General features: G+C 36.6%; 1 protein-coding gene and 1 long non-coding RNA gene across 8 annotated transcripts in view; one reads left to right on the top strand and one right to left on the bottom strand.

Annotated features, from left to right (window-relative positions):
• Nucleotides 1-25738, bottom strand: part of PRKN (parkin RBR E3 ubiquitin protein ligase) — a 709059-nt gene that overhangs the window by 559642 nt on the left and 123679 nt on the right. For 6 of the 7 annotated variants that reach the window (XM_030269580.4, XM_030269582.4, XM_030269584.4 and 3 more), the window contains exon 2: nucleotides 19255-19418. In XM_030269580.4, coding sequence (XP_030125440.3) covers nucleotides 19255-19418 — 164 coding nt within the window. Of the gene's footprint in view, nucleotides 1-19254; nucleotides 19419-19496; nucleotides 19572-25738 lie in introns of those variants that run through there. The other variant, XM_072926054.1, reaches the window with a different exon arrangement.
• LOC140683746 (uncharacterized) lies at nucleotides 22123-24248 on the top strand. Its single transcript, XR_012055136.1, has 2 exons — nucleotides 22123-23685; nucleotides 23829-24248. It is a non-coding gene; the product is annotated as an uncharacterized lncRNA (long non-coding RNA).

The raw sequence follows: 25738 nt of genomic DNA, 5'->3' as shown, positions 1-25738 counted from the left end.
CTGAATATGTACTTGGCTCTTGTGAGACCAGCTTCACATGGAACCTTCAAATATAGCCCCACATTTTTGCAGAGCCACTTGCAGCACCCAAGGAGTTAACAAGTGACAGGTGAATAGACTCGCTACAAGAATTTCTAAAGCTTCACTGCTGCCAGATGTACACTTAATTGTTTCTGTTTTGCTAACCCCATTACATTGTCCACAACACAGTATCACTAAAAATTTACTCCAATTGATGATTTTTTTTTCATCCAACAGTCCAATAAAATAAGTATTTTATATTTACCAGTATAAGAATGTCTCAAAAATAATCCATTTAGAGTGGAATCAAGGATTTAATATGCAAAATTCAGTTCTGGGAGAGTAAGAAAGCAGGGCTGGATTTTGTTTTTACAAAGTGTATGCATTTATAGCACTGTAAAAAAAGAAACAACCTAATTTTATTTTCATAACTGACAACAAGTTCTCAATTGAGCAGCTTTCATCGAGCCAGCACATATATCAAAATACCTTATTGATAAAAATAAGAATACCATATCAGCAAACCTTTTATTTTTTCCTGAACTCCAAGATTTCATACTTTATAGCTTTATGAACAGACACTTATCATGTAAAAAAAAAACAAAAATTCCCACTTCCTTTGCTTCTGCTACAGAGATGACCTGCAAAGAATAAACACTTAGGATTGTATTGAGATTTTTTTTCTTTCTGCTAGAGTTGGGCTCCATTGGAAGCTGCTCAAGATCCATTGATACCTTTTATTTTTCCAACAGTGGAGAGTCCTTTTGACCTGTTCATTCTTGCCCTGGAAATCACAACTGATTTGCTGTGGATGCTGAAATTACTCAAGTCATATTAATAATAAAACGTAATTTAGAATATGAAATACTTTGATGCTGCTCATTTGAATGAAAAACTACTCCATGAGAATAACAGACTCCATAATTTCAAGCTCTCCTCTCTTAAAGAAATCCACCACAGACCACAAAACTCTACTCAGTTAAATGTGAAATTCAAACATGAAAATAATTGGTTTATCCTTAAGGTGAAGTGGTTTAGGGTCACACTTTTTTCTTGACTGAGAAAAAGAATAAAGGAAGGTTGGCTTATCACTTTTAGTATGTGTGTGTATTTTTTTAATTGCATTTTTATTTACTCGGTACATGCTTTCCTTTAACCTTGCAGGTTCAACCTTTCTTTTAACCTTGCTGTGTCTGCCCTCTGTGTTCAGTTTTCACTGAAATAAAAAGGACAGGGTATGCTGCAACCTTTCTCTGCTTTAGACTTCCCTGAGTGTAAAGACCCCAGTACCAGCTCTGCAGCTCTAGGGAAAATGCTTCTCTGAATAAAATAATCCCCTTTCTGCTAAATTGCCACACAAAGAGATATGGTAACTACAAACAGAAGAATCTTTGTAGCTTTACAACTATTTTTTAGAACACTTAGATAGGAAGCTATCACCCATGGCTAAAGTACTTCTTGAATTAGAGATGAGAACAGAAGTCTACCAGAAGGGATTCTTTTGTCAATGATCGAAAAGAGAGCTTTTCTTGAACCTTAAATAACATCTTAAGAAAACAAATAAACTGGCAGTTAATTTCCAAACTTCAATGAAATTCAAGTAACACTCTGGGGTTCTAAAGGAGACTGCAATAGAGACCCTGTGCTGCAAAACAAAACAGAAAAGGCAGCAGGGTGGGAAATATTTGAAAGATCACCAAAGAGAAAAGGCTTTCTCCTCCTATCCTGCTGGAGGCCATGACCATAGATTCAAACAGCTGGCACAGTAAGGATGTAAGGACTAGATTAATGTGCTACACCAGAACTGGGTCCTCTATTACCAGGGCAGGGAAGAAATGCATAGAAGAGGAGCCTCCAAACAAATCCTTAATGGAGCTTAGTCTTAAAAAATAATAAATTCTTCATGTATACAAAGTATTAGGTACAGCTGGAAAATTGCCAACCTACTTTCCAGACTATTCAAATTTGAGTTGTCCTGTGTTTTGGATTTGTGCAAAACACAGGTTTAATAATAGAGAGCTGTTTTTGTTATTGCTGATCAGGGCTTACACAGAATCTATCAGCTATCCTGTTCCCTGCCTCTTTCCAAGTATTTTCTCATGAGAGCCTGCTTCACTGGAATGGCTACTTGGATGGCTACTCCAAATGTCCCTCACTTTCTCCTTCTTCTCCCCCTCTGCTTTGCTGAGCATGATGCCATATGGTCATGAGTATCCCTTCAGTTGGTTGGGATCACCCAAACCGTCTGTGTCTCCTGCCAACCACCCACGCACTCCCAAGTTCCTCACCAGTGTGACAGAAAAGCAGAGAGGGCTTTGGCTCTCTGCTGTGTAAGCGCTACTCAGCAACAACAAAAACATCTCTATATTATTAACCCTGTGTTTACACAAATCCAAAACATGAGATAATTAAAACTGGAATAGCCTGGAAAGTAGGCTGGCAGTTTTGCAGTGGCTGTTTCTTCATCTGTTTCTGAAGCAGAAGTTTATCCATTGGCAGCGTTCCTGGAGCTCGTTACTGTAGTACCTCAGGTACAGGACACAGTTGCCTTTATCCTCTCACCTAACATGGATACTCAGCTGGTAGCTCCTTAACAAACATCCTTAAGCTGTTCATTGAGAGAATTCTAAATGCTCTGGAAAAAGCAGGATGCTGCTCTATGCTCTCATCATGTGAAGATGCCAAGTGACATCCACTGCATATTGGAGTCACACTGTAAACAAGGAGTGTTGGTCCTTGAAATCAGCAAGACACCCAAGTGTGTGCCAGCCTGAGCGATAACGCGTGTCTTCCATGTGTACCACCAGAATTTTGCATGGTATGGAAACTCATCATGAAAATAACCAGACATATCATCAAAAAATTTTTAACTTGAAATATATTTGGAAATTGTAAATGCTTTGTATAATAGTGTTTTTGCATGCATTAGAATGTGTTTTACTGGGAAACACTAAGGAATACATTTCTATTTCCTGACATTTGCTAATAATGAAGAAATAATTGATACTAACCAGAGTTAAAGCCTGCTATTAGAAATCGCAGACTAAATAACCACTTAATGCCATACAAACAATAGCCAACACTGTTACAGAAAGACATTTAGCACTTAAACAAAAAAATTTATATGTACTTTCTAATGATTGTCTAATGAGGGATAGTTTTCACTGAACCAAAAAAAGGAAGCAATTTCATAATTACATAATATAAACACATTCATTGTGACATGGTAAAACTGATAAAATATTTGGCAGACATCTAGAAACTGCAGGGACCAGAACAGTGAGGGCATAAGAACAACAAGTGTTGATTGACCAGGTTGAAATTGGAAGAGAGACAGCAGAGAATGAAACCATCTGCCAAAGCAAGCCTGGAGAATGAGGGTCCACAAAAAAGTGGCAATATGAGCTCCAGAGACCAGAGCTCAGTGTGGGAATTTTTAAGAGCAAACTCTGTAGAAGTGGGTCAAAGACTCTCCAGAGTCTCCAGTTACAATAAATAATTTTAATTTATATTTAACTCTTTTACTTACTTAACCTACTTAAAAGAACAAGAGCACATGTTAATTTACTAAAATTTTAGGTCGTGTTTTATCTTGCTGGGCCTGAAGAGTGAAGTCTGAGAATATTTTCTTTGATTGCTGTCTTTCTTCTATTGATTGAAAAGAGAACTAGCTCTGAAGAGAAGTTACTTAGACTTTAATATTGCATAAAAAAAATGCTTTCTGTTAATGAATATCAGCATAAAATACTTCTTTATTTATTTTTAATTAGCAGAGGGCAAATTTTAAGAGCGATCACTATATGCCCCAGAAATGTATGAAGTAAGCAGATGGCTACCATGACCCTCTCAAGATATGTTGCAGAATTGTATTTTTTTTTCTTCCTTTTTTTCCTTGGATTTAACAAAGGACTGAATAGGATCACATGAATTCTAATTATCTCCCATCTTTCACATCACTTCAAATTCAAGTCTTAGTTTGGTCTTTCCCCTAGATCCTGCACTTTGGTAGCTTGCTCTAAGAGTCATATTTTGATAGTATTGGCTCAGAGTCTCTCTACTTAGAAAAAAAACCCTACTAAATATGCTAATAGCAAGTCAAGTTCCTATATGATTTTTTTTTTTAATTAAGATGCTATAGTTATGCTTCAACCACCTCAAAAGTGAGACAAGTAAACAAAACAACATGTACTTCTAATGGAAGAGGACTATCCATGTAGCATGTGGCAGCAGATGTGCAACCTATTAAATTCCACTGACTTTCAATCATATCCAAATATAAATTAGTATCTAAGCATATATTTCTTTTCCTGAAATACTTGACAGCCCAAGCATGGTAGCAGATTTAAAAAAATATGACATTTTTTTCTTTCTGAAGAGAAATACCCAATGGAGAAAATGCCAGATGTGTTCAGTGACTGTGAGATGTTTATAAAAAAAACCTGAATATTTTCAGAAAGAATAAGCAGGACTTTTCAGCTGTTTTCAAAAAGACACTTCAATATTTTGACATGAAGGTCCCTGTTATCTAGCCTGAAGAGAAATAGCAAAGTTTTCACAAGGAATGGCACACCTTTATCTGAAAAGATAACATCCAGATAAACCTATAGTTTGTATTTTGCAACAGAACATAATATTACTATATCTGTTGCAGTTATCCTGATGATTTAATAAGCCCTTCAAAGGCTTCCTAAAGTCTGCATGTTCTTCATATTTCGTCTTGTCTATGAATTGAGAAAAAAGTCACCCAACACTTCCAACACAGGCAGAAGTAAAATAGTTTAAATTATATAGGTATTCTGCCAAGATGAAGGTGAGACAATATTTGTTTAAAATCAATAAGTTCAATGAATTAGTAACTAAGTGAACAGTAATACATCACATGCTGAAAAGGAAGACAGTAGTATGAGTACTGAAGAGTGTCTGCACGGAGGGTGATTGGACTATGAAACAAACAACTGAGGTAAGCAATTTAGCTGATGTTCATTAGTTTAGGAAAGAATTATCAACAAACCTGCAGCAACAAATTATATATTTGTTTGTTTGTAACAGAAGCATACCAACCTCATTTATTTTTCATAAATTTCACTATTTTCTGAACTAGTCTTTTCTCAGCATTTACCAAGACTCAGTTCTTATGCATTATAAATTTGTAGCAAAATATGCTAAAATAGTATTAGCATGTAATACCCTGAAATTGGATAAAAAGACACTTTTTACATCCAGAAAATGCAGATTAATTGAGCCTTATCTGGGAGAAAGAGGATGTTTTGAGCTAAATTATCACACATTTTTGCCAACTCAATTTTATTTAAAGCTATTTAAAGTTCATTAAATTAAAATTTATTTTGAATTTTATGGTTGTAGTTAGGAGGGAAAATATACCACTGTCAGCTATTACTTCACATTGCAAGACAACTACCCTATCCAAAAAAAAAAAAATAAAAAAAAAAATAGGGTAAATCAGGGTATACTTTGAGGTTTCTTCCTCCTGCACGTCTAGCAGCAATTATCCCCATAAGATGTATCTCTTAGAGGTTCCAAGGCTGGCCAGAGCATGGAAAGGAGATGCCTCTGTGACATGATGAATTTCTGCTGCTGTTTTGGTATGACAGAAGCATTAGATGCTTCATGTCTCAGGTGTTAAGTACTTTCAATTCCAGATATTCCTAAACAATTCTCTGTTTGAATACACTTATTTTGAACAATTGCTCTTTTCTGTTAAAACCATATTCCAAAGAAATATTTGAGCGAATACAGCTGTTCACAGATTAATTCCACATTACTTAAGCCTGGAAAATATAGAGATTGTGTTCATTTGGTGTTCAGTTATGTGACAAACCCTAGAAAAAGCCAGGGTATTATATTCTACAGCTTGATTCCATATCTTCTCCTCTTGACAACCGTTAGCAATTGAAAACCAGCATAAAATCAAAGGATGGGGAAATGATTGCTTCCAATCTAAAGCAATGCAACTCCCACCTAATGCCTTCAGGTTGTTTCTCTTCATCTAGAATTTGAACACCATTAGTTTCTGAAGCATGAAAAGAAATTGAAACAACTAGGCTTTCTATTACCAGAATCTGTAATATATAAAAAGCCTTTAGAACCAGAATATTTAGTGAATAATAATAATAATGGGAAATGTCCTTCTTGAACCACGTGTTTAACCATTTTGGAAAGCATTTGATCAACCCTAATGCAGATGCCCAAATTATTCAAAATCTGAAAGATATGTACAGGATGCAGTTAAGATATATACTTACTGTGAATAAAACAACCAGTAAATATTAATAACTTGCAATGAAAGTTCCCTCCTAAATCTTCCAAATACCTACAACAGGGCAAACAAAACATTGGCTTTGGGCTGACTTTCTGCTGGGAGCTAGAAAGACTAGAAAGTCATATGTGTACATATTATACATATATATATATATATATATACACTGTACATTCAACACATGCAGGCTACATAGGACATTCTGAAAGCACAGCATCCTCCAAAGGAAACTATAAAGGGCTGCCACCTTTAATAGTTATATGAAACTGCAACCAACCTGCAGTTGCAATGTAATCATTATCATACAAGACTAGGTCACTTTGTAATAAGATCTTTCCAGAGAGTTTTCTTATTGTACAAGCAACAAACCCATGGTTATTCATCTGTGCATATCTTCTGTATCTTCTGTGTTCATGTGTTAGGACAGACAGGAAATACAGAATGGAGTTAAGTAAAATTAGTTACAAACCATGACAGTCCAAATGTAACTTTGAATTCCAAAACTAACAAAGATGGGATTTTTTTTTTTTTTTTTTTTGCAATGGCAAGAAAAAGTCTTTGTTTGGTTGTTATTTTGAAAACAAATATCAAGCAATCATAGAATTGTTAAGGTCGGAAGGAACCTTTGGGGATCTAGTCCAACTCCACTGCCAAGGCAGAGTCACCTTATGGGCATCCTAATGTATGTGTTCATCCTTAACATATGCCTTTGCTTTCTGGTTCTCTTGTTTCCAAAACAACACCTGAAAATTAACTGGGAGCAAGCTTTATGCATTAACCAGCTACATATTGCATAACAAAATGCACATCTTCCCAGTGAACTGAAAGGAAGACTGCTCTAGGCAGGAGGGAAGAATGTAGCAGCACGGTTCTTCTGCACTCAGTTCAAAATCTGAACATTCCTTTATGTACAGCATTTGACCTTTCTTACATAAAAGTGAATAAATTGAAGAAGATGTAAAGCACAGAACTAACAAACACATCAAAGCCCAGAAGTTTAAATGGAAGTTTGATAAAAAGGATTGCAAGTTTGACTCATACATTTTCAGCCCCAGGACAGGAAGTCTGCGAAAACTGGTATGTGAGACCTCAGATCATCAACCTGAACTCTGCATTGGAGAAAATCTTAACAGTAAACTCAATTGAAAACAACAAAAACAACAACCAAAAAGTTTGAATAAGAAGTGAATAAAGTAGGGTGTGCAGAAAGAGGACTTCTTGCACAGTCAGTGTACCTTGATTACACAAGAACTGAAAAGGACCTCTCACTTAGTCTACATAAGAGTAGACTTAAATTCAAAAGCAGCAATATAGGCAGGTTGCACTGTAAGTCACTTGGACTCATAGCAGCAGGGTGTAGCAGCTCTTTCAGATCAAAATCAGAGCCCACATTCCAGAATAAGTGGCTGAAAATTAATTAATGCATTCCAATAAATCAAGTCACATGGATATAAATTACTAATACAACAAAAAATGGTCAAGAAAATAATTAGTATGAAAATATTTCTATCAGAAATATAAGTGAATGTCAGAAGCTTATTCTGACTCTTGCAGGAAGCTTCCAGCCTAACACAGCCAAATAAGTCATGTTGTCTTTAACATTTTCCTCAATAAAATGGAAGCAAAAAACCAACAAAAAGTTACAGAACTATGAGGATTACTGAATCATAAAGACTTTAAAAAGCATATTTCAGTCTCATTCCTGTAGTGTTATGAAGTCAGGGCATGACATACAATTCTTCAGCAATAGGACCCTCATGCTGTCCCCAGTATGCATCTTTTAAAAAGGCATTGGCATGCTGAAAATTTCAAAAAACACCTAACAAACCTACCACAAAGTGATTTCAAAGTGGGCAATGGCAAAACAAGCCTCCAAAGCAAACCTCATCCTTCTCTCACTTTAGGAAAGGTGATTTCACTCTCAAATGCTCTCTTTTTTTGGACTCTAATGCAACTTCTCTTAAGTAAGCAGCACTAAAAACCCTGGTGTTGACTAATAGCCTCTGGTACAGCGCAACTTTAAAATGGCAGGTAGTGGCCTAACTAGTGAGTTGGTTTCTATCCTGCAGGGCTGTTGCTGTTCTTTGCTGCTAGAAAAATTCAATTTTTAGTTTTAAGTATAAATACACAATACATCACACTAACTTACATTACAATGGAAGTAGCAAGGAAGTCTCTAATGCAGTGAAAACAACAGAACATATGGAAGTTTCCATAAATGTGAACAAAATTAGCTCTTTCTCCAGTTCTATATTTCATTTATTTATTGATAGCTATTTTTTCAGTATTTTCTACAGCCCACTGGGGCCTTGCAAAGCCAATCCTTCTTTTTAATAGGAAAATAACATTTCTGAGAGATTTGAATTATGTCAGGAGATAAGTAATTCAAAGATTGCTTTATGACTGACATATATACACCCAGAGATGCAAGGAGATTAAATCCTGTGGCTACTTGAAGCATGAACCCATTCTGTGTCAATCTTCCTCCATTTGTCTCTGAAGACTGACACTGAGCATTGCTCACGAGTCAGAAATGCATCAATCTTTCAGAGAAACAGGAGAGAGAGCTTTCATTTGCATTCACTTAAATAGATGAGATCAGCAATGAATTCCATTGGAAATGAACACTTCTGGGGATGCTGTTTTTATTACCTCTGCAGTGATAAAGGATGGCATTTACAGAATGGTCCTCTGAAAAGCAAGTGCACAAATCATTGCAAGCATATAGTGTAGGTACTAAAACTCTTATATGTTACTGCATCCAGTTTCTCCACTCTTCTGAAATCAGAACTTGTAGTTCTAATTCATAATAAGGCTAAATGCTTACTTGGCTGAATAGTGCTTATATGGCCAACATTTGTAGTTGAAAATATACCCCACCAAACCAATGGCTAGCGCTTCAACCTCCCCAAATCTGATTTCCTATAACGTACTTAGAATTGCACACACTTCGGCCCTACATAATTCCTCAGTTGCTATGACGTATTATAGGATAACAATTCCCAGTATCTGCCTTCAAGAAAAATAGTAATAAATATTAAGTACACTGAGCAAGTTTAGTATTTTGTTTCAACTTAGTATTGCAGGCAATGCATTCACTGAATAGCTCAGGTCAGGTAAATGAGCTGAAGTATTTCCTAAATTGGTTTCCCAGACAACAGACCTGCATGGATTGCTGCTCTTCAATTTGGATTTTTATTTTAATATCTTTTTTATTTTAACTTACTGAATAAATTTCTAGTCTTTTTAATTTTTTAAAAAAATATGATTTTGCAAGATAAAAGTGTTTAATCTTATCTGATGATAGGCTTAAAGAATCACATGAGTCTGATGACTCACTAAGTGGGTCTACCACATAAGGTTGATTTCTGTAATGTAATCACATCTCTTTTAAAAGTGATAACATGTTCATCTCTACTATTTTAGGTGCCAGACCTTAAACGTACTTCTTAATATCATCCACAAATAGTCTTAAGTGATAGTGCAAGTGATATTAAGACACTGAAAATTTACTGTTTGGTTTTGTTTGTTTTGCTTTAGATAATGGGCTTGCCAGTGGTTACTGTCAATTCATATATTTTTGCAATTCAATTCCTTGAGTTTCCATGCTTTTGCAGTCATCTGTAGTATATCTCACCCTTTTTCTTATCTCTTGCTTTCCTGCCTGGTAGGACAAAGTACTCAGGTACTTCATGAGCCTTGCCATGAATTTTTTTCTTTGGCTGCTCATCAAATCACCACCACATTTAGTAAAAATGGTAGTGATTAGTAAACCATATAAATAAGCATAATCTTCTTTGTCAAACTGTTCAGGTCTACCTGAAGCATTTTTATCTGAAATTCCCACAATTCTTCTGGACTTCTGATACTCAGCATGGCATGTGCATGTACCCTTTCTTCCCCTTGTTACCACTACTGTGCTGTGTTGTTGCACCACTTGCTCACTTCCTTTATTTGTCATAGCAAAAAAAAAAAAAAAAAATGAAATTCTTTTTAGAAAACTAACAAAGGTTTCCACTAATACTTAGTTCCAGAAACAAATACACTAATATTATGAAGCAAAACATCTTAGTACATTCATAAGAAAGGCACTGCAGTTTTCACTGTTTATAAAGAAGGGGCACTTTCATAAAGAACAATGTTAAGAATGGTAAATATTTAATTGGTCACTTTAACTTATTTATTGCCATTTATGGTCTTTGAGATGTTTTTGCTATAAGATTCTGTCAGTAGAAACATTAAGATGCTTTAAAATTGGATTGTTTCTTCCTTTCCTAAAGCTCTGACACTTTAAATTAGATGTGCCTTAACTGTAGTAATAAACACACTGCTGCAAGATAAATAGTAAACAAAGACCCAAAATTACCACCTAGGGTAATGAAAATAAGGCAGGAATAAAGGTTATATGATATCGGTTAAAGAGGTGAGTAGATACTATTTTCTTTCCTTAAACATACTTGCATACATTTATTTGTTTTGTACACACAATTTGCAGCATACCATGAAAGATACAAATGAATAGATTGCTATGTTAAAGTGGCACAGTAGCACAGTAAAATTATTTTAAAGGATAATTTGGTATGAGCTGCATAAGAAATCATTAAGTCAGAACTCTGGTATATCATGCATACCAAATATATGACAATAAAACTTTTATATGATTCCATCGTACTGTTTTATGTCAAATAGTTAATAGGGAAAAACTGTATTAGAAATGTTTTTGCAGTTTAAAGATGTTTCATTATAGGTATCACTTTTTTTTGTTATTATTTCTACCACAAAACTAGAGGATTGGGGGGTTTTCTACATCTCTTCATGAGAAGTGTAACCTCATCACCCAAAATCTGTCAATAGTTACTCACCTTTTCAAAATTACCTAAAATAAGGTGATGACCTTTTATACATTAGCACACATAGATATCTTGGTTTCATACAAGGAGATCAGGAAACAAGGAGGTCACCAGATGATACAGAAGCATATCACACAATAAAAGACAGAACCATGTGTAGAAGGAAATTCCCACTCAATTGGCAGATAGAGTAGATCCACAAGGCAACTGTGTTTTGTCATTCTCTCCCCATTATTTCTTAGACTGCCTAAGAAAGTACAAATTTCCCTAGGCTGGTTTAATAGGCAACCGATAATAGATGGGAAGAAGATTTCAAAGTCCTGGAATTAACTGGGAAAAGCAGGAATGGAAGCAGTGGAAAATGGAAAAGTGGCTTGAACTATGGGAAATTGATAATAATAAAAGCAATACAAGTGAATAAAACACTGACCAATTCATTCAGAAACAGCACTGAAAACTGGACTCCACAGGAATGGGAATCACAACCATTACCTCTATGGATGGAAGGTCTATCATTTCACACTAGCTGAGAAGCATCCCCAGGACAGTAAGGATTTTGTTTGTTTGTATGAGGAAAAGGGAGAGAGAAGAAGAGGGAGAGAATAAGTGAGAGGGGAAATGAATGGGAGAAAAAACGAGAGGGAGAATACTGGCTCATAGAAAATCAGTGGTATAATTCTCACTAAATCAACAGAGCCAATATTTTACCTGAAAAAAAAGAAAAAACAACCTGGTCTGTATATGAGGAAAATTATTCATTTGAGGAACAGGTACTTTTACTACTTTATTTAGTCTAAATGAGGAGACAAAATTGTATTGCTCTACTGCATTTCTTATTACTGATTTTTTAAAAACACTTTACTTTCAAGCACATAAGAAAACTTCAAGGAATTGTAAATGCATTGAGTGTTGATCCAAGGATACATAAGGAATTACATACGTACTTTTGCTTCAATAACTCCTAAAATTATTGTCTTTCTCTTTGAGACTATATTGGTGCTATTTTCCTTAGGATGAACCATTTTATTTACTTTCACGGGGCCTTTGCTGCCATAATGCAACTCAGTTGGTTTTTTTTTTTCCTCCCATCACACAGAAACGCCATGCCTCACAGGAATAATTCTGCATCCCCTATAGTATAGAGGTTCATCTGTGATGAAAACTGTAACCAGATATGAAACATTCAAGTTTTCCTCCAACATATTGAACGACAATTAGTGTAAAACCTTGAAAAAGAAAAAGAGATTAGGGAAACCCAGAATGATTAATTAAATAGCTCTGTGACCTTGATAATGACAAATATAAATGTATTACAGATAATATTTCAGAGAATCAGATCCATAAAGATTTAGATAAATAGAATTAAAACAAAACCAAGAAATAATGGCAAGGAACTACATCCCACCTTTCCATTAAGGACCATACCATATATTTGGTATGCCACCTGTTGTTTAAAAAAAAAAAATAAATCTAACAACTTCCATTCTTCCTTTACAATTTTATTTTCCTGAGACATTTTTACTGTTAAAAAAGAATTCACAGAAACTCTGCCATAATTTCCCATTTCTTAATCTAGTAATTTCACTATGTAAAGTGTTGATCAAATCTTAATCTTTGCTCCTTTTTTTGAGACAATACAAATATCTGCAAATTATCGTTCTATTTCAGTTCTGAATTATGAAGTACATAGTCTCTATTGATACTTCCCTATAAATGTAGTCCAGTAGAACAATGAATATCACTGTTTTTCCTTTGAGGGAAAGAAAGGAAGAAGGTAGAAAATATCCGTTACTATCCTTCACCTTCTGTTTATTCAACTACAGTTTTTGGTAATGATGTTCTGTATGCTAAACATTTTTTCACCAAAGCAATTTAGAAAGGTGATGAATGAAAGATGTGGGCTGACCTTTCTTTTATGGTCATGATTTAGAGACTCGTGAAAGTTATTACTCACTGCCACCACTTTAACAACTACTACTTTTTAAAGTTTTTGCTTACACATTTTCTCTCCTGCAACCTAAAGATGGATCCAAATGATAAAATGGACAGCATTGTAAACATATTAATTGAGTTATACTCATGACAAGGGGAAAAGACTCAACAAGTGTCTGCCTAATGCAAGTATATAGGTGGAAAATAAAAGGCACATCTAATATTGGGGCAATTTTCAAGATAATTTTGTTCTGAAATGCTATATATGTCCTGAAAAGAACTAGTGTTTTGTCAGAGGAGTTTCTTATCAGCATAATGCATTTCATGCAAGCAGTACTGCAGTTTCTCTGTCAGACCCACACAAAGCAACTGCTCTTTCAAAAATATATTTCACACAATTATCTTAATGGCCTCAATACAGTGAATTTTAACAGCCTAAGAGAAATTAATTTTAAGTAAAATTAATCTGTTGCCTGAACATGTTTGCACATAAAGAAAGTAATAACAACCATCCATGGAATAAAAATTAATTCAATAGATTCACAACTTACTTAAACTGTCAGCAAAGGTAAAAACAAGATAAACTCATATTTAGAAATTTGGAAATTAATCTAAAAGAGTAGCATAGGTCATACAAAAATATTATGAGTCAGTATAAGAACACTGGCACCAACCTCCCTATTTCAGGGATCCTTGAGCCAGACTCAGCAGACAATACAGAATTCATCTAGGCACCAAAACCTAGATACATCTAGAAATTAAGACCATATTTGCACTGAGTGCACACTGAAGAAAGTTTGCAATGAAACCCCTGTCATAGTTTAATCAATCATCAGCAGGCCAGCAAAAACACATTAAGAAAATTCAGAAGAATTAAGAAGGACAGAAAATTTCAAGGCCGTATTAGAATCTGTAGCCCTCAACACAAATGGCCCACTCACTTTTTGAAATTTTCAAACTACTTGGAGAGAATTTTCCCCTCATTTAGATATAGTTGCATATTTTTCATAGTCTTCTAATTTCAGGAAAAAAATTAGCATAAAAAGAATAGAACACAAGTGCATTTAAAAGCAGAATGGAAATGTGTTTCTGGGATTGAAGGCCTCATCTATAAATGTAATTAGGCTTTGATCTGCCAGAACAATTATGAGCAGTGTAGCCTCTTTCTTAATTTTACACAATTCTACAGGAAGATCTTTCCACTATTCTGTACTCATGACAACCTTCTGAAAGAATTCCTATTTTTGGGTCTATACTAATTAATTACTTCTAGTCATTCCAAAGTGAACTGTAATCAACAGGGAGCTCTTCAACATTCTTCGGAATGTTGAAACACAGAAAATACTTCAGAAAGCAACAATCTGGAGACCTGAGCTAGCCCTGACTTAGTATCACAGTAAATATGGCTCTGTGGTACTTTCCACATGCACTGTGAGTGTGTAATACCATCAGGCCCAACACAAGTCTTGGAAACCTTTATTCAACACATCTCTGTTGTCACAGTGAGTCTATAGCTGTCAAAAGTGTGAATAGGAAAAAAAAAAACAAAACAGGAAAACCAAGAGTGAACAGTACTGCCATCCTCTCATTTTGCCAAGTCCACATTACCTGGCAACACAGATGTAGCATCTCTAGATTTCCTTGTTATTATAATATACCTAAGCATAAGTCAGCTAGCTTTTCCTGTTTTGAAGAAGTACAACACACATCTCTTCCAGCTTTACAAGAAAAAAAAAAGACTCACAAATCAATCAAATATTGACCAAAAATACTGATTGAAACATGCACATACATAAAATTATTTTTTCTCTTTGAATTTCACATATGATGATTGATTTAGTCAGTTTGTCTATGGGCAATTCTCTGCAAACAGCATTTAAGTACGTAAATGTTGGCTCAACAGTATTCTGTAACCCACAAAACTGCTGAGTATCAAAGTTGTTTCTGTGAGTGATTTGGTATCCTATATATAAAACTGTAGCACAAGGCAGTAACTATGTCAAAAGACCCAATCTAATCTTAGCATTCAGAACTTTATAATTGCACATGGGTTTTTTTTCCTGTTTAGGGACACATTTTGCTCTGTCACTTGGTTTCTTCTTTGAACTCTCATTAAAATGAAACGAGGCAATATAAGAACTACTCAAAGCTCTGTGCTTAGAGAGCGGGGAGGTTGCTATACATTCATGTACACAAGGTCCTTCTTCAATGAAATGCAATATTCCATTGTTCAGTTGTTCTATTGTTCCATTCTGTAACCTGTTCCTGATAAAAGACAGCACCATTTCTCCCAATCACTTCTTTTTTCCCTCCTCTGCATAGATGATGATCTATGTTGCTACTACAATTGTGCCATTCCTTTTTACTAATTTTCAGTTATGTTTATGAGCTCACAGTATTTAACAATAACTTCTAGGCATGCTTCGTTGTTTCTTGAATGTATCTATCAATTATTTTAGGCAAGCACCTATATGGATGGGTGCAGTTAAAACCACATTCACGTGAAACCTATGCTCCACACCTCAAGCCTATGCTGTAGCCAAATGCAAGCTAACACTGACTCAGAATCTGTCTCAGGGGAGCACAGCTGTTATCACAAAACTAACAAGACTGCTACTTACCACACGCTTAGTCCTTTTCTGTTTCAAAAAACAGTATTTTCTAGCTTTACCTTATAGAGGAAACACTGTCAAAAAGAAATGGTACAGAATTGGGAAACAAGACTTAATTCTATCCCCTGATTGAGGACAAGCTAAGCTACTGATTCCCATCACATCATTTGTCTGCTTTATTCATTTACACTATAAGGTCTGCAAGGAAGGGAGTCTCTCCTGCAAACTCTTTGCAGGAACTGTAAAGAGCTCCTTTACACAAGGGGACTCCGAGTCCTCCAAGAAAGAGGAAGTCTGTACTAATATAATAGTACTGCTATTATCAGTAGTAACTTCTAAATTGCTTGCACTGAGCAAGATTGTTTATCAATACATACTACAGACTTTACTAACAGAAGCTTTGTTTACTAATTTTGTCATTCTCTGAGGCAATGACAATACAATACCCAGTCGCCTCCTCTTAGAACACTTCAAGGTCCCTGATATGCAGTTACCTCCTGTTTATTTTGTTGGTGACTCTGTTATGGTTCTGTTCTTCTTTCCATCTTAGGACTGCTACAGGAAGATCTTTCCACTATTCTTCCATACTCATGACAATCTTGAAAGAATTCCTAATTTTTGGGTCTATATTAATTAATTACTTTTACTCATTCCAAAGTGAACTGTAATCGTCAGGGAGCTTATTATTATTCTTTGGAATGTTTAGCACACTTAAGTGACACTGCTTGCTAGGCTTTCAGGAGTCAGCTTATTGCTCTAATTCCTTCTTATGAGATTCAAATTTGCAGGTCTCATTCTTCATCCAGTCATTACCAATCTTTGCTTACCATGGCTCTAATTTCACTACTTGTCCCTTAGTCACTAGCTCAGATACTGATCTCTCCTGTGTACAGTGGAATCAGTGTCTGATCTTCTTTTCTTTTTTCAAGGAAAAAACACGTATCTGTGGTACCAAATTAAATGTATCCATACATATTTCTCTTCTATCCCTCCTACAATTTTTTTACTGTTGTTGTTGATATTAAATTAGTTATTCAAGATCTCGACTTGGCACTTTCTTTCTAACAATAATTTCTCTTTAACATCTGTCCATTTCAGCTTCATTTATTTTTTAAAAGGAATTATTTTCTCTTCTCTCCAAACAGGAAAACAAACGCAGATTTCACATTCTCAGTTATGTTTTGTGTTGACTGCCTGAGATTCTATGGTAGCTGCCAAGGCAAATCTAGTTGTTCTGTGAGCTGTGAAACAAATAGTTTGCTGTCCTGGAGTATTTCCTATATCCCTGCCCTATACTCCTGCAATTACTGCAGCTTTTCTCATGTCCTCTATAATCTCATTATCTGTAATACCATCAGTTCTTTTTTCTGACCTCTAGATTCTTCCACAATACCTTGGGCAAATAAGTTCAGAAGCAATTTACAAAAAACAGGACAAAATTATTTTACCAGAAATTTTATGCTATTGTAAAATGAAATAATTTAAAGCATCAGCTGATTATTTTACATCCAAATCCACAGATCTAGAAAACAAGAGTTAGTTAATTTGCTCATATTTGATGTTAATTCTGAAACTAGAGGTGCAACATAAATGCCAGCAGTTAGTATTTCACTAGCACACTGGTATTTTCTGCAAAAAACCCAGACAGCTTACCACAGGAACCCAAACTCCTCAAATACTCAACACTTCTTGCATTGACAAATTTCCAAGATGAATAAATATAAACAATTAAAAGGAAAAAAAATAAACACAGCAGCAAAGTAGAGTGCATTCAAATATCTAGAATAAAAATGAAGTTGATACATGTTGATTATATTAATCAATGCAATATTTAAGACACCTAAACACAAAAGTATGAATTGTACCATGTGAAACAGCTTTTTTTCCTGATTTAGAAACCAAAAGTCTAAGCAATGAATCTGGATCTAGTTTACTAAATAATAGGAAGTCTTGACTAGATATGATAATTATGACAAAACAAGGAAATTACATAATCAAGAAGTCCATATATATCTGGAACACCTTGTTTAATTTACCCTGGCAACAGACTGCATGCTGTAGCCAACAACAAACTTGGTTGCAAGTGTCAAACTGGGCTGAAAATCTATGTTTCCTGCTGACACAAAATGGCAGTAATACCAACACCTGAAGCTTGCCAGGAAAAGTGAAGTAGTTCAGAATCTTCTGACAGAACAACACAGACACTCCTATCTAGCAACTGGCAACTGACAGCTTCTGAAATTCACATGACTTTTTTTTTATTCTTACACTTTAATATATATGTTTCCACAGGTATGTGGAGCACACTGCAGGTATGCATCAACACTATTTACAGCTGATGCACTGGAGACTGACAGCAATTCACATTTCTTTGTGAAATTTTCCACATTTCTTTCCACCTTTCTTTGTGTGCTGGAATCCCCTAAAGCCCTTCGCAAAGCAACAAATACCATATCCAAGGAGAAACAGTGATAGGTCATCAATACCATAGTGACTTTCTGTACTCAGAAAGCACTATTAGCAGCCATTCTGAGCACAACAATATGTCTGAAATATGAGTACAAATTAATCTGAATAGTTCTACATGTGAGGGATCTTTTATACAATCACCTGCACTATTATAGGTTGTATCTGCAGCTCTTTGATACCACTGTAGAAGGATGGCAATTTCATTAATTCAGTATTTGCACTACGCTAAAAGGCCAGTTAGGTTTCCCCCTGTTTCTCAATTGTCTTAAACGTGTTATCTTATGCTAAACCCTGGCTATTGGAGTGAACTGACAAATGCACACACAGGGTAAAAAAAAACTATTTATAAAGCAAATACAGCTGCACTGGTAGCAGTAGCAAAGAGCAACTTGAACCTATCTTTCAGTGCTTCCTACTGCTCACTACAGATGAACAGTCCTCTGCATTTATTGAAGAGAACGGTTTGCTAATCTTCAGGAGCTGAAATTCAGATACCTACTTATAGCTGCTCTTCTGTGCTCCCTGCTCCTCTTTTAGCTTCACACATTTAGGAGTTCAGTGGTTTGGAGAACACTTTTGTAGGCTTTCTGATCTGGAACCACCCCTCCAGCATCACAGACCTTTGCAGGCACAGCAGCACAAGGCACAGCAGCAGCCGTGTAGCTATCCTCCAGGGGTCACAATTGGGTTACAAATTCTATAAAATGTGATGACTGTGCAGCCTGATTTAGAGCAATTTATTCACATCCTTCTTCATTAAGATTCAAATGGAATAAGTAAGATAGAAATTGAACAGATACAGAAATTGTGCATGGCTTGCTTCTGTAGTCAGTAAACATTTATCCACTAGGCACAGCTCTCTCTCATGCTCTCTCTCTCGTTTTCTCTCTCTTTCCCTACCCTTCCTGCATGCTGTTTTAATGCATAATTAAGAAGGTCAGAATTAATGAAGCAGTGTGGAGTAAAGTTCAAGGAATCCCCAGGCACTATTTATTTTATTAGATCTCAGGCATGAACATCAGATTGGCAGCATTAGAGGCAGAGGCAGTGTAGCTGGCAGCAGTCCAGGCGAGAAGCTACCAAGGATTCTTACCTGCAGTGTCAAGTCATTGCTGAGCTCCCTCCCTGCAAAAATCACCCGCAGCTGGTCAGCTGGAACTCCCTGTCGCTGGGCAACTGCCTCTTTCAACTGGAGGATGCTGGAATCTGAACCAACCTCCACGGGGAAGCCATGGCTGGAGTTGAACCTGACAAACACTGAACAAGAGCAAAAGATGTTTTTAAACAAGGGTTTCTCATAACATATTTATACTAGAATGACAACAAGAGGCTTACTCTTCAATTACAGGAAGCATTTACTATTTTCAGAGAAAAGCTATTAATACTCCAGTGTGGTGTTTTTGACCCCCTCACGGAATAGTTAGTGAACAATACATAAAACCCACGTGTTTCCCCTTGGCAGTATTAGAAATGACATAGAACATTTAGAATCAAAAGAAACTGGCTAGGCAGCTGTCCAAGTAGTCGCTGCCTGGCACAACAGATTTTAAGTTCAGTCCTAACCTTCACAGGCATAGGGCACATGCATTTTCTGTGCCCCTCGCACACTTCCCCAACACATAAATAAATGCAGGAAACTGAGGTATACTCTGGAGCCAAAATATATTAAACAAGGGAGAACAATTCCTTGTTACAAGGTAAAGCACAGTCATAAAGACTAGTTTCCCATAAATATAATTCTACAGAAATAATGATGGAGAAGAAATCACATGCTAGAAGAAATCAGAACCACAGAATTCTGTATCTGGGAGTGTTGTATTACAGCACAGTCTTTTCAGAGTTCACTAAAATATCTGCAGTACATAACTCCTGTCAGCATCCACCTTCAGTGCAGAAAATCACTACTGCACCAGTCATATCATTTTTAGAGCTGCAGCAACTGGTTTATACACTCAGAGAAGCCTGGCAAACAAACTCATAAGCTTCCTGCCATTCAGCTGGCAGAGCTGTTTTTCATAAGAAGCCTGAATGTGCTTGTTGAGCCCTTGGTCAGGGGAATGACTGCAAGACCTATGAAACAAGAAAAAAAACCTCATTACATCCATATCAGTCACAGAGGTTGTATGTACAGTCAACATGTTCCCAGTGGGCTGCTTCAACCAATACCTTCACAGGCAGAAAGCAAAGGAATTAGCAAAACTCAATATAAAACAAAAAATCATTTATATCAATTATACCTGTCACCTAAACTACCTGGGTATTGATTGCAACAACCAGTCTTTTTAGAGATTTATTTCCTATTCCCACTACAATGTTTTAGCTGAAGATGTTACTCCTTTGGACTTTTGTTGACTGACAGAAGCATAAAGTCGAAAGTACTTATAGAGTTTAAAGAAATAACTATATTAAAACTAAAAATAGGAGTCTTATTATTTTTCCAATGTACAGTCTACCACACAGCTCCAAAGGTGTCAGATCCTTTAAGAACATTTGAATATGGCTGAGGTTGCTACCATTGTTTTTCTCAGTCACCGATGTTGTAAGTATTTGCAATTTCACATCTTCAATTCAGATCTGGCTTTAAGGGAGAAGGCCATATTCCAATAAAATTATATGCAACATTTTAAGTTTTGTACTTGAAAGTAGCCTCTTAATGCACTAAAATTCAGGGTAAGATCACACAACACAGCGTTAGGCAGGTGCCCTGCAGTGTGTTATGCATCTTCCTGCAGTACATCTCTTTATGGGGTTTGATTCCTATTAAAGGGTGATCTGGACCCTTATATATATATATACAACTGTGCAAGTTGTATATTCATATTGTTCAGAAGAATTAGCGGAATTTGAATTTTATTTTGATACCAGTTTGGAGACCAAAGGAGGCTGTAAATGACAAAAAGTAGTTACAGCTAATGTCAATTGAACATTTCCCATCATTCTAGGAACACACAATGCTCAACTGTAAATAAAATTATCCCTGCCGATAGCAAAATACATAGTTAAATCCATGGGGATTATACTTTTTAAATACACTATACTGTAACTATATATATGTCTCTATATATTTTAAGATATTTATATAGAAATGTTCACATACACACATAAAATGCATATATGTGTATCTCCAAAGAGCTCTTCCTAACAAATACTTTCTCTTTAGTCTTGCAAAAGTCAATGCTATTGCTTTTGGAAATGAAAAACTAAAAAAAAAACCAGTCAGCAGATACAGTGACTGCAATTCACATGTGGTGATAAAAAGAAAGCGCTTGATAAAAGAAGTATAAGAACAGCACCATTTAAAATAATTGCACAGTGGTATTCACATATTTACTTTTAAAGGCAGTATAAACCAAACGCACTTACTGGAAGTGTAAGTCAAGTTTGCAAATCCTTCTTTCAAATAAATTTATTTTTATTTAGTTGCAACAGGTGACTCCTCCTCCCAATGTGTATGAGGTATCAGAAATTTAGTCTCACAATTCTTACCACAAGCAAACATGGGAAATGAGTGTGAGTGCATAATTTTGCACTTCACAGCAAAGAAGCCTGAAGAGCTAACTTGGAAAAAAAAAGGTTAAAATTCCAAATTTGCTTGCTGGAAAAATCTAAGCCACAAATATTTTGCCCTTAAGCACTTTTATTCTATTATACAGTCTGCTATCCAACAACTCTTTTTAATGCAAAACAACAAAATAGACCTTTGTTCACTTGCACAGAGCATAAAAAGATGGAATACAAACCTTCAGTCTGTGGAATAAAAACAGAATTTCATTAATATAATATTTCACGCTGTCTTTTTAGGAAAAATAAACTTATTTTCTTTTTGACATTTCACCTCAAAAAAGGAATAATCAATACCAAGTTGATATTCTTAACAACACACGTTATTCAAAAGATCGCAGGTGAACTTCTGCAGACACTCCAGACCTCTTTTAAACAATACACATGTTGAAAAGACTTAGACTATAAAGTTTGTCTACTGGAATTTAAAGAAATATTGACTTAACAGGAGATAAGAGAATTTACTTGAGGCCTAAACTGTTGGCAGAAATCCAAAAGAAATAAACAGAGTTACTCAGACACAAGTACATGGGGCAGGTGTGTAGGGGAGTTGCAGAATTTCAGTGAAGGTTGGAAGAAACCTTGGAGGCAAGAATCCCTGCTGTAATCTCAACAGGCCACATTTCAGAGTCCTGGGATTCAGCAGCATGTCTTCTTTGGCAAGTCCTATGACAAGTTCCAAAGTTTTAATCCCCATTGTTATTAATCCAACAGATTTTCCAGTTGTTAATGGAGAAGACAAATGTAAAATATTGGAGAAGCTTAGGCCTTGCCTGTGAACAAACTGTGAAGGCAGAGTCTCGATACAAAGCAAAAGAAGGAACTGCGACAAGGATGAAAGGAAGCTTTTAGACAGATTTACATTGCTGCATGCAGAACACAAATTTCCTTTTTAGTTTTGACATTAAATAGCCAATTCTTTTTCTTCCAAAAGTAACGAATTGCACAATCCTGCTTTATAGCACACCAAAGAAAAGCTAAAATATAAATGTATAATATAAATGTATCATTCGTGGCAAAAGAATGCACATATTTTAATTTAAGATCTTCATAAATTCAAATTCCCCATTCTTCCTATGGACTAAAAAAAATGTCACAAAAGTTTAGTCTAAAGACAGTGCAAAGTATGGGAAACTTTTTTGTTTTTTTAAAAGCCCTTTCTCTATGGAGGTCAGGCAAGAAGACTTTGACATGTTATTTTCCTAAGACTGTGTCGTGGTTTGACACGGAAAAAGAATTTTTCCGGAAGGAAGAGGTCAGTTTGGACATTGACCAATTGAAAGTAGACACGCCTCTGAGAACACAGAGGGGTTAAAAGCAGAATTCCCAGGAAAACTTGCTCTCTTTGGGTTCCGGTCAGCGGTCAGTGCAGGACTCTCCCCTGCCCGGCGATGAGCTGGGTGGGGGAGGGGAGAAGCCATGTGGTCTTCGGAGGTAGGCCCAAGGGTGGAGGGGCTGGAACCCGGGTTGGCCCCCTGCAGATGGAAGGGTGGAGAAAATCTGGGATGTCTCCGTTCCCCCCAGAGTCTCTCTCTCTCCCAAAAGAGAAAAAGAGACGGCGGTGGTTTTATCAGCAGTTCACTGCAGGGAAGGAGAAGAGCGGGGGGGCCGCAAGGTGCCCAGTCGGGCGGTGGGAGCTGGAGCCTGGGCAGCAAGCCATCTCTGGGAGTCGGGACTTTTAACCCTTCCTGAGAAATGAAAGCTTTGTGAAATTTTTCTCCTCCTTGGTTTGAAAAAGAGAGGAAGAGAGACAGCCTGGGACCTGGGATGTTGGAAAGAGAAATTCTAGGTGGGAGGAGATGATGGAGTGGCTGTTTGGCTGGACTTTTTCTTGGTAGCCACAGATTGAACTGATCTTCTCCTCCAAGAGAGACTGTATTTTAGGAGGATGCCAGTGAGCCAAAGAGACCATGCTTCAGCTGGGAAAAGACAGAAGTGGAGCGAACAGAGAAAAGTTAAGGAGGTTTGTGGTGGTGCCCCCTGTCTTCAGAGAGGAAGAAGAGAAGAAGATTTCTGCTCTTGGACCCTTGGCCCCAGGGGAAAATGGGGGGGGACTGTGGTCCCAAAAATGAAAAAACTGAACTGTTGTTTTTCCCCTCTTGGCAGGGCATCCTTGAAAGGAAAAATCCTAAAAGCAGTCTGTCCATCCATGCATTGGTGGTGAGAGCACCGTGCATGGAAAGGAGAGGGTCACCACTGGCAAACTTTTTTTTCTCCGGGCGGTGCCATGTGGTGACATGGAAGCACAGGATGTGGCAGCTGTGTTTCTTAGGGGGTCTGTGGCACAGGAGAGACTCCTCTATCCCTGCAGATGGACTGGGTGTTGATTATCTGGAGGGTGGAAACCTGATTGGGGTCCAGATTGTGTCTCGCTGTGGTTTGTTGGAGTTGGGTGATGGGAGGAGGAATGCTTTGGAAGTTTTTCATTTTGAATTGTGTGTGTTTCTTTCTTCTTCCCCCCCCCCCTCCCCCCTTTTATAGTAGCATAGTGGTAGTAGTTTAATAAAGTTTTTTTCTTGTTATTAAGCTTGGGCCTGCTTTGCTCTGTTCTCGATCGCATTTCACAGCATTCAGTTGAGAAATTGCATTTTCATGGGGGGGCACTGGCATTGTGCCAGTGTCAAACCATGACAGACTGGGGGAAAAAAAAAATCTTGTGGCAATATCTGTCTGTGGTGATCAGATCTCTTTTCCTTAGCACGTGACTTGAGAACACAACTCTTCTTAGCTCAAAAACCTACATCTAGACTACTTCACATTTGAAAGTATTTTCCTGACCTTTTCAGTACTAAATTTTTCTCATAAACTGTGATTAATAATTTATCCAGTATAGTTAAACCATCTTAGTACAGATTAAAACCAGAATTCACAGAAAGGTTAAGTAAAACGAGAGAAGGTAGGAACCGAGACAACATAAAATCCTTGCCTCTGATAAAGTAGTGTAGAAATGTGCTGGAAGCATCCCTATTACTACATAACTGTGTATCACCTCTCAAGGCACAGGATGAAGATAACTGTTCCAAGTATCTTTTTTATTTCAGTGAATAAAATAAAAACATATATAACATATTTTTCATATCCCTGGGGCTTCTGCATTGTCAATCATACAAGATATTGTTCTAGTCTTTTAATCTTTAGACTCAATTAGTATTAGACACATTTGTGGATGCTTTATAAATCAGTTGCTGCCTGGAATTTCTACAACCTAAATTGTAGAAATGCAACTGTAGAATTTACGCAGTCTGAGAAATTAGCAGCACAGAACAAAATAATGGGATGGCACTAAATCTTATTCCACAACTTTTTATTGTTATTACCTGGAGCTAGGGGAACTGAAAAAAGGGGGAAAAGTAAAGCAAAATACTAAAGAAAACAAAACATGGAAAAATATGGGTTGAAGATACTCTGCAAGCTGAGTTCAGGACTGGAAAGGAATAAGTCAGAGTTGTGTCAGACTTGTATTACACAATCAGTTTGCACATACTAATGAAAGTCCAATCAAATGGTTAAACAACTTTGTGCAAAGTTCTTTGAACTTTGATTTTCCACAGCAGCTTAAGCAGCCTGGAAGTGACGTGGTCCTTTTCTTCACATATCTGTGCATTTAGGCTCTGCACTGGAATAGGTGACCTTCCCAAAACCTTTAGTTCCCAAGAGCACTGGGAAGCAGGGTGGTTCAGTCATCTCCACTTTAGATCCCATCTCCACCCTACTTCCACTACATCAAGTCCCACTTTTGAGGCTGTCACTGTCATGAAGCTCTGGCCAACTGGCTTGTCTGATTTTCTCTTTGACATAAACATGTGATAAAATTTCATAGTCATTAGAATAATGACTGTGTCATTATCAGTCCCATAGCAATTCATGTATCCGTTTCATCAATTAGCAAAAATATCCTTAGCACTCTCCAAGAAAACTCTCAAATAGATGTCTTTTCATCAAAAAGTTGCCGGATTCCAACAATGTGGAGCCAAGTTGAGACAGTAGGATCCCGAGTCTTGATGCCCTTGTACTGA

The sequence above is a fragment of the Taeniopygia guttata genome, chromosome 3 (genome assembly GCF_048771995.1).
Source record: "Taeniopygia guttata chromosome 3, bTaeGut7.mat, whole genome shotgun sequence".
In the NCBI taxonomy this organism is placed as follows: Eukaryota; Metazoa; Chordata; class Aves; order Passeriformes; family Estrildidae; genus Taeniopygia; species Taeniopygia guttata.
Note: the sequence above shows the minus strand (reverse complement) of the source record. Positions and strands in the feature narration are given on the sequence as shown.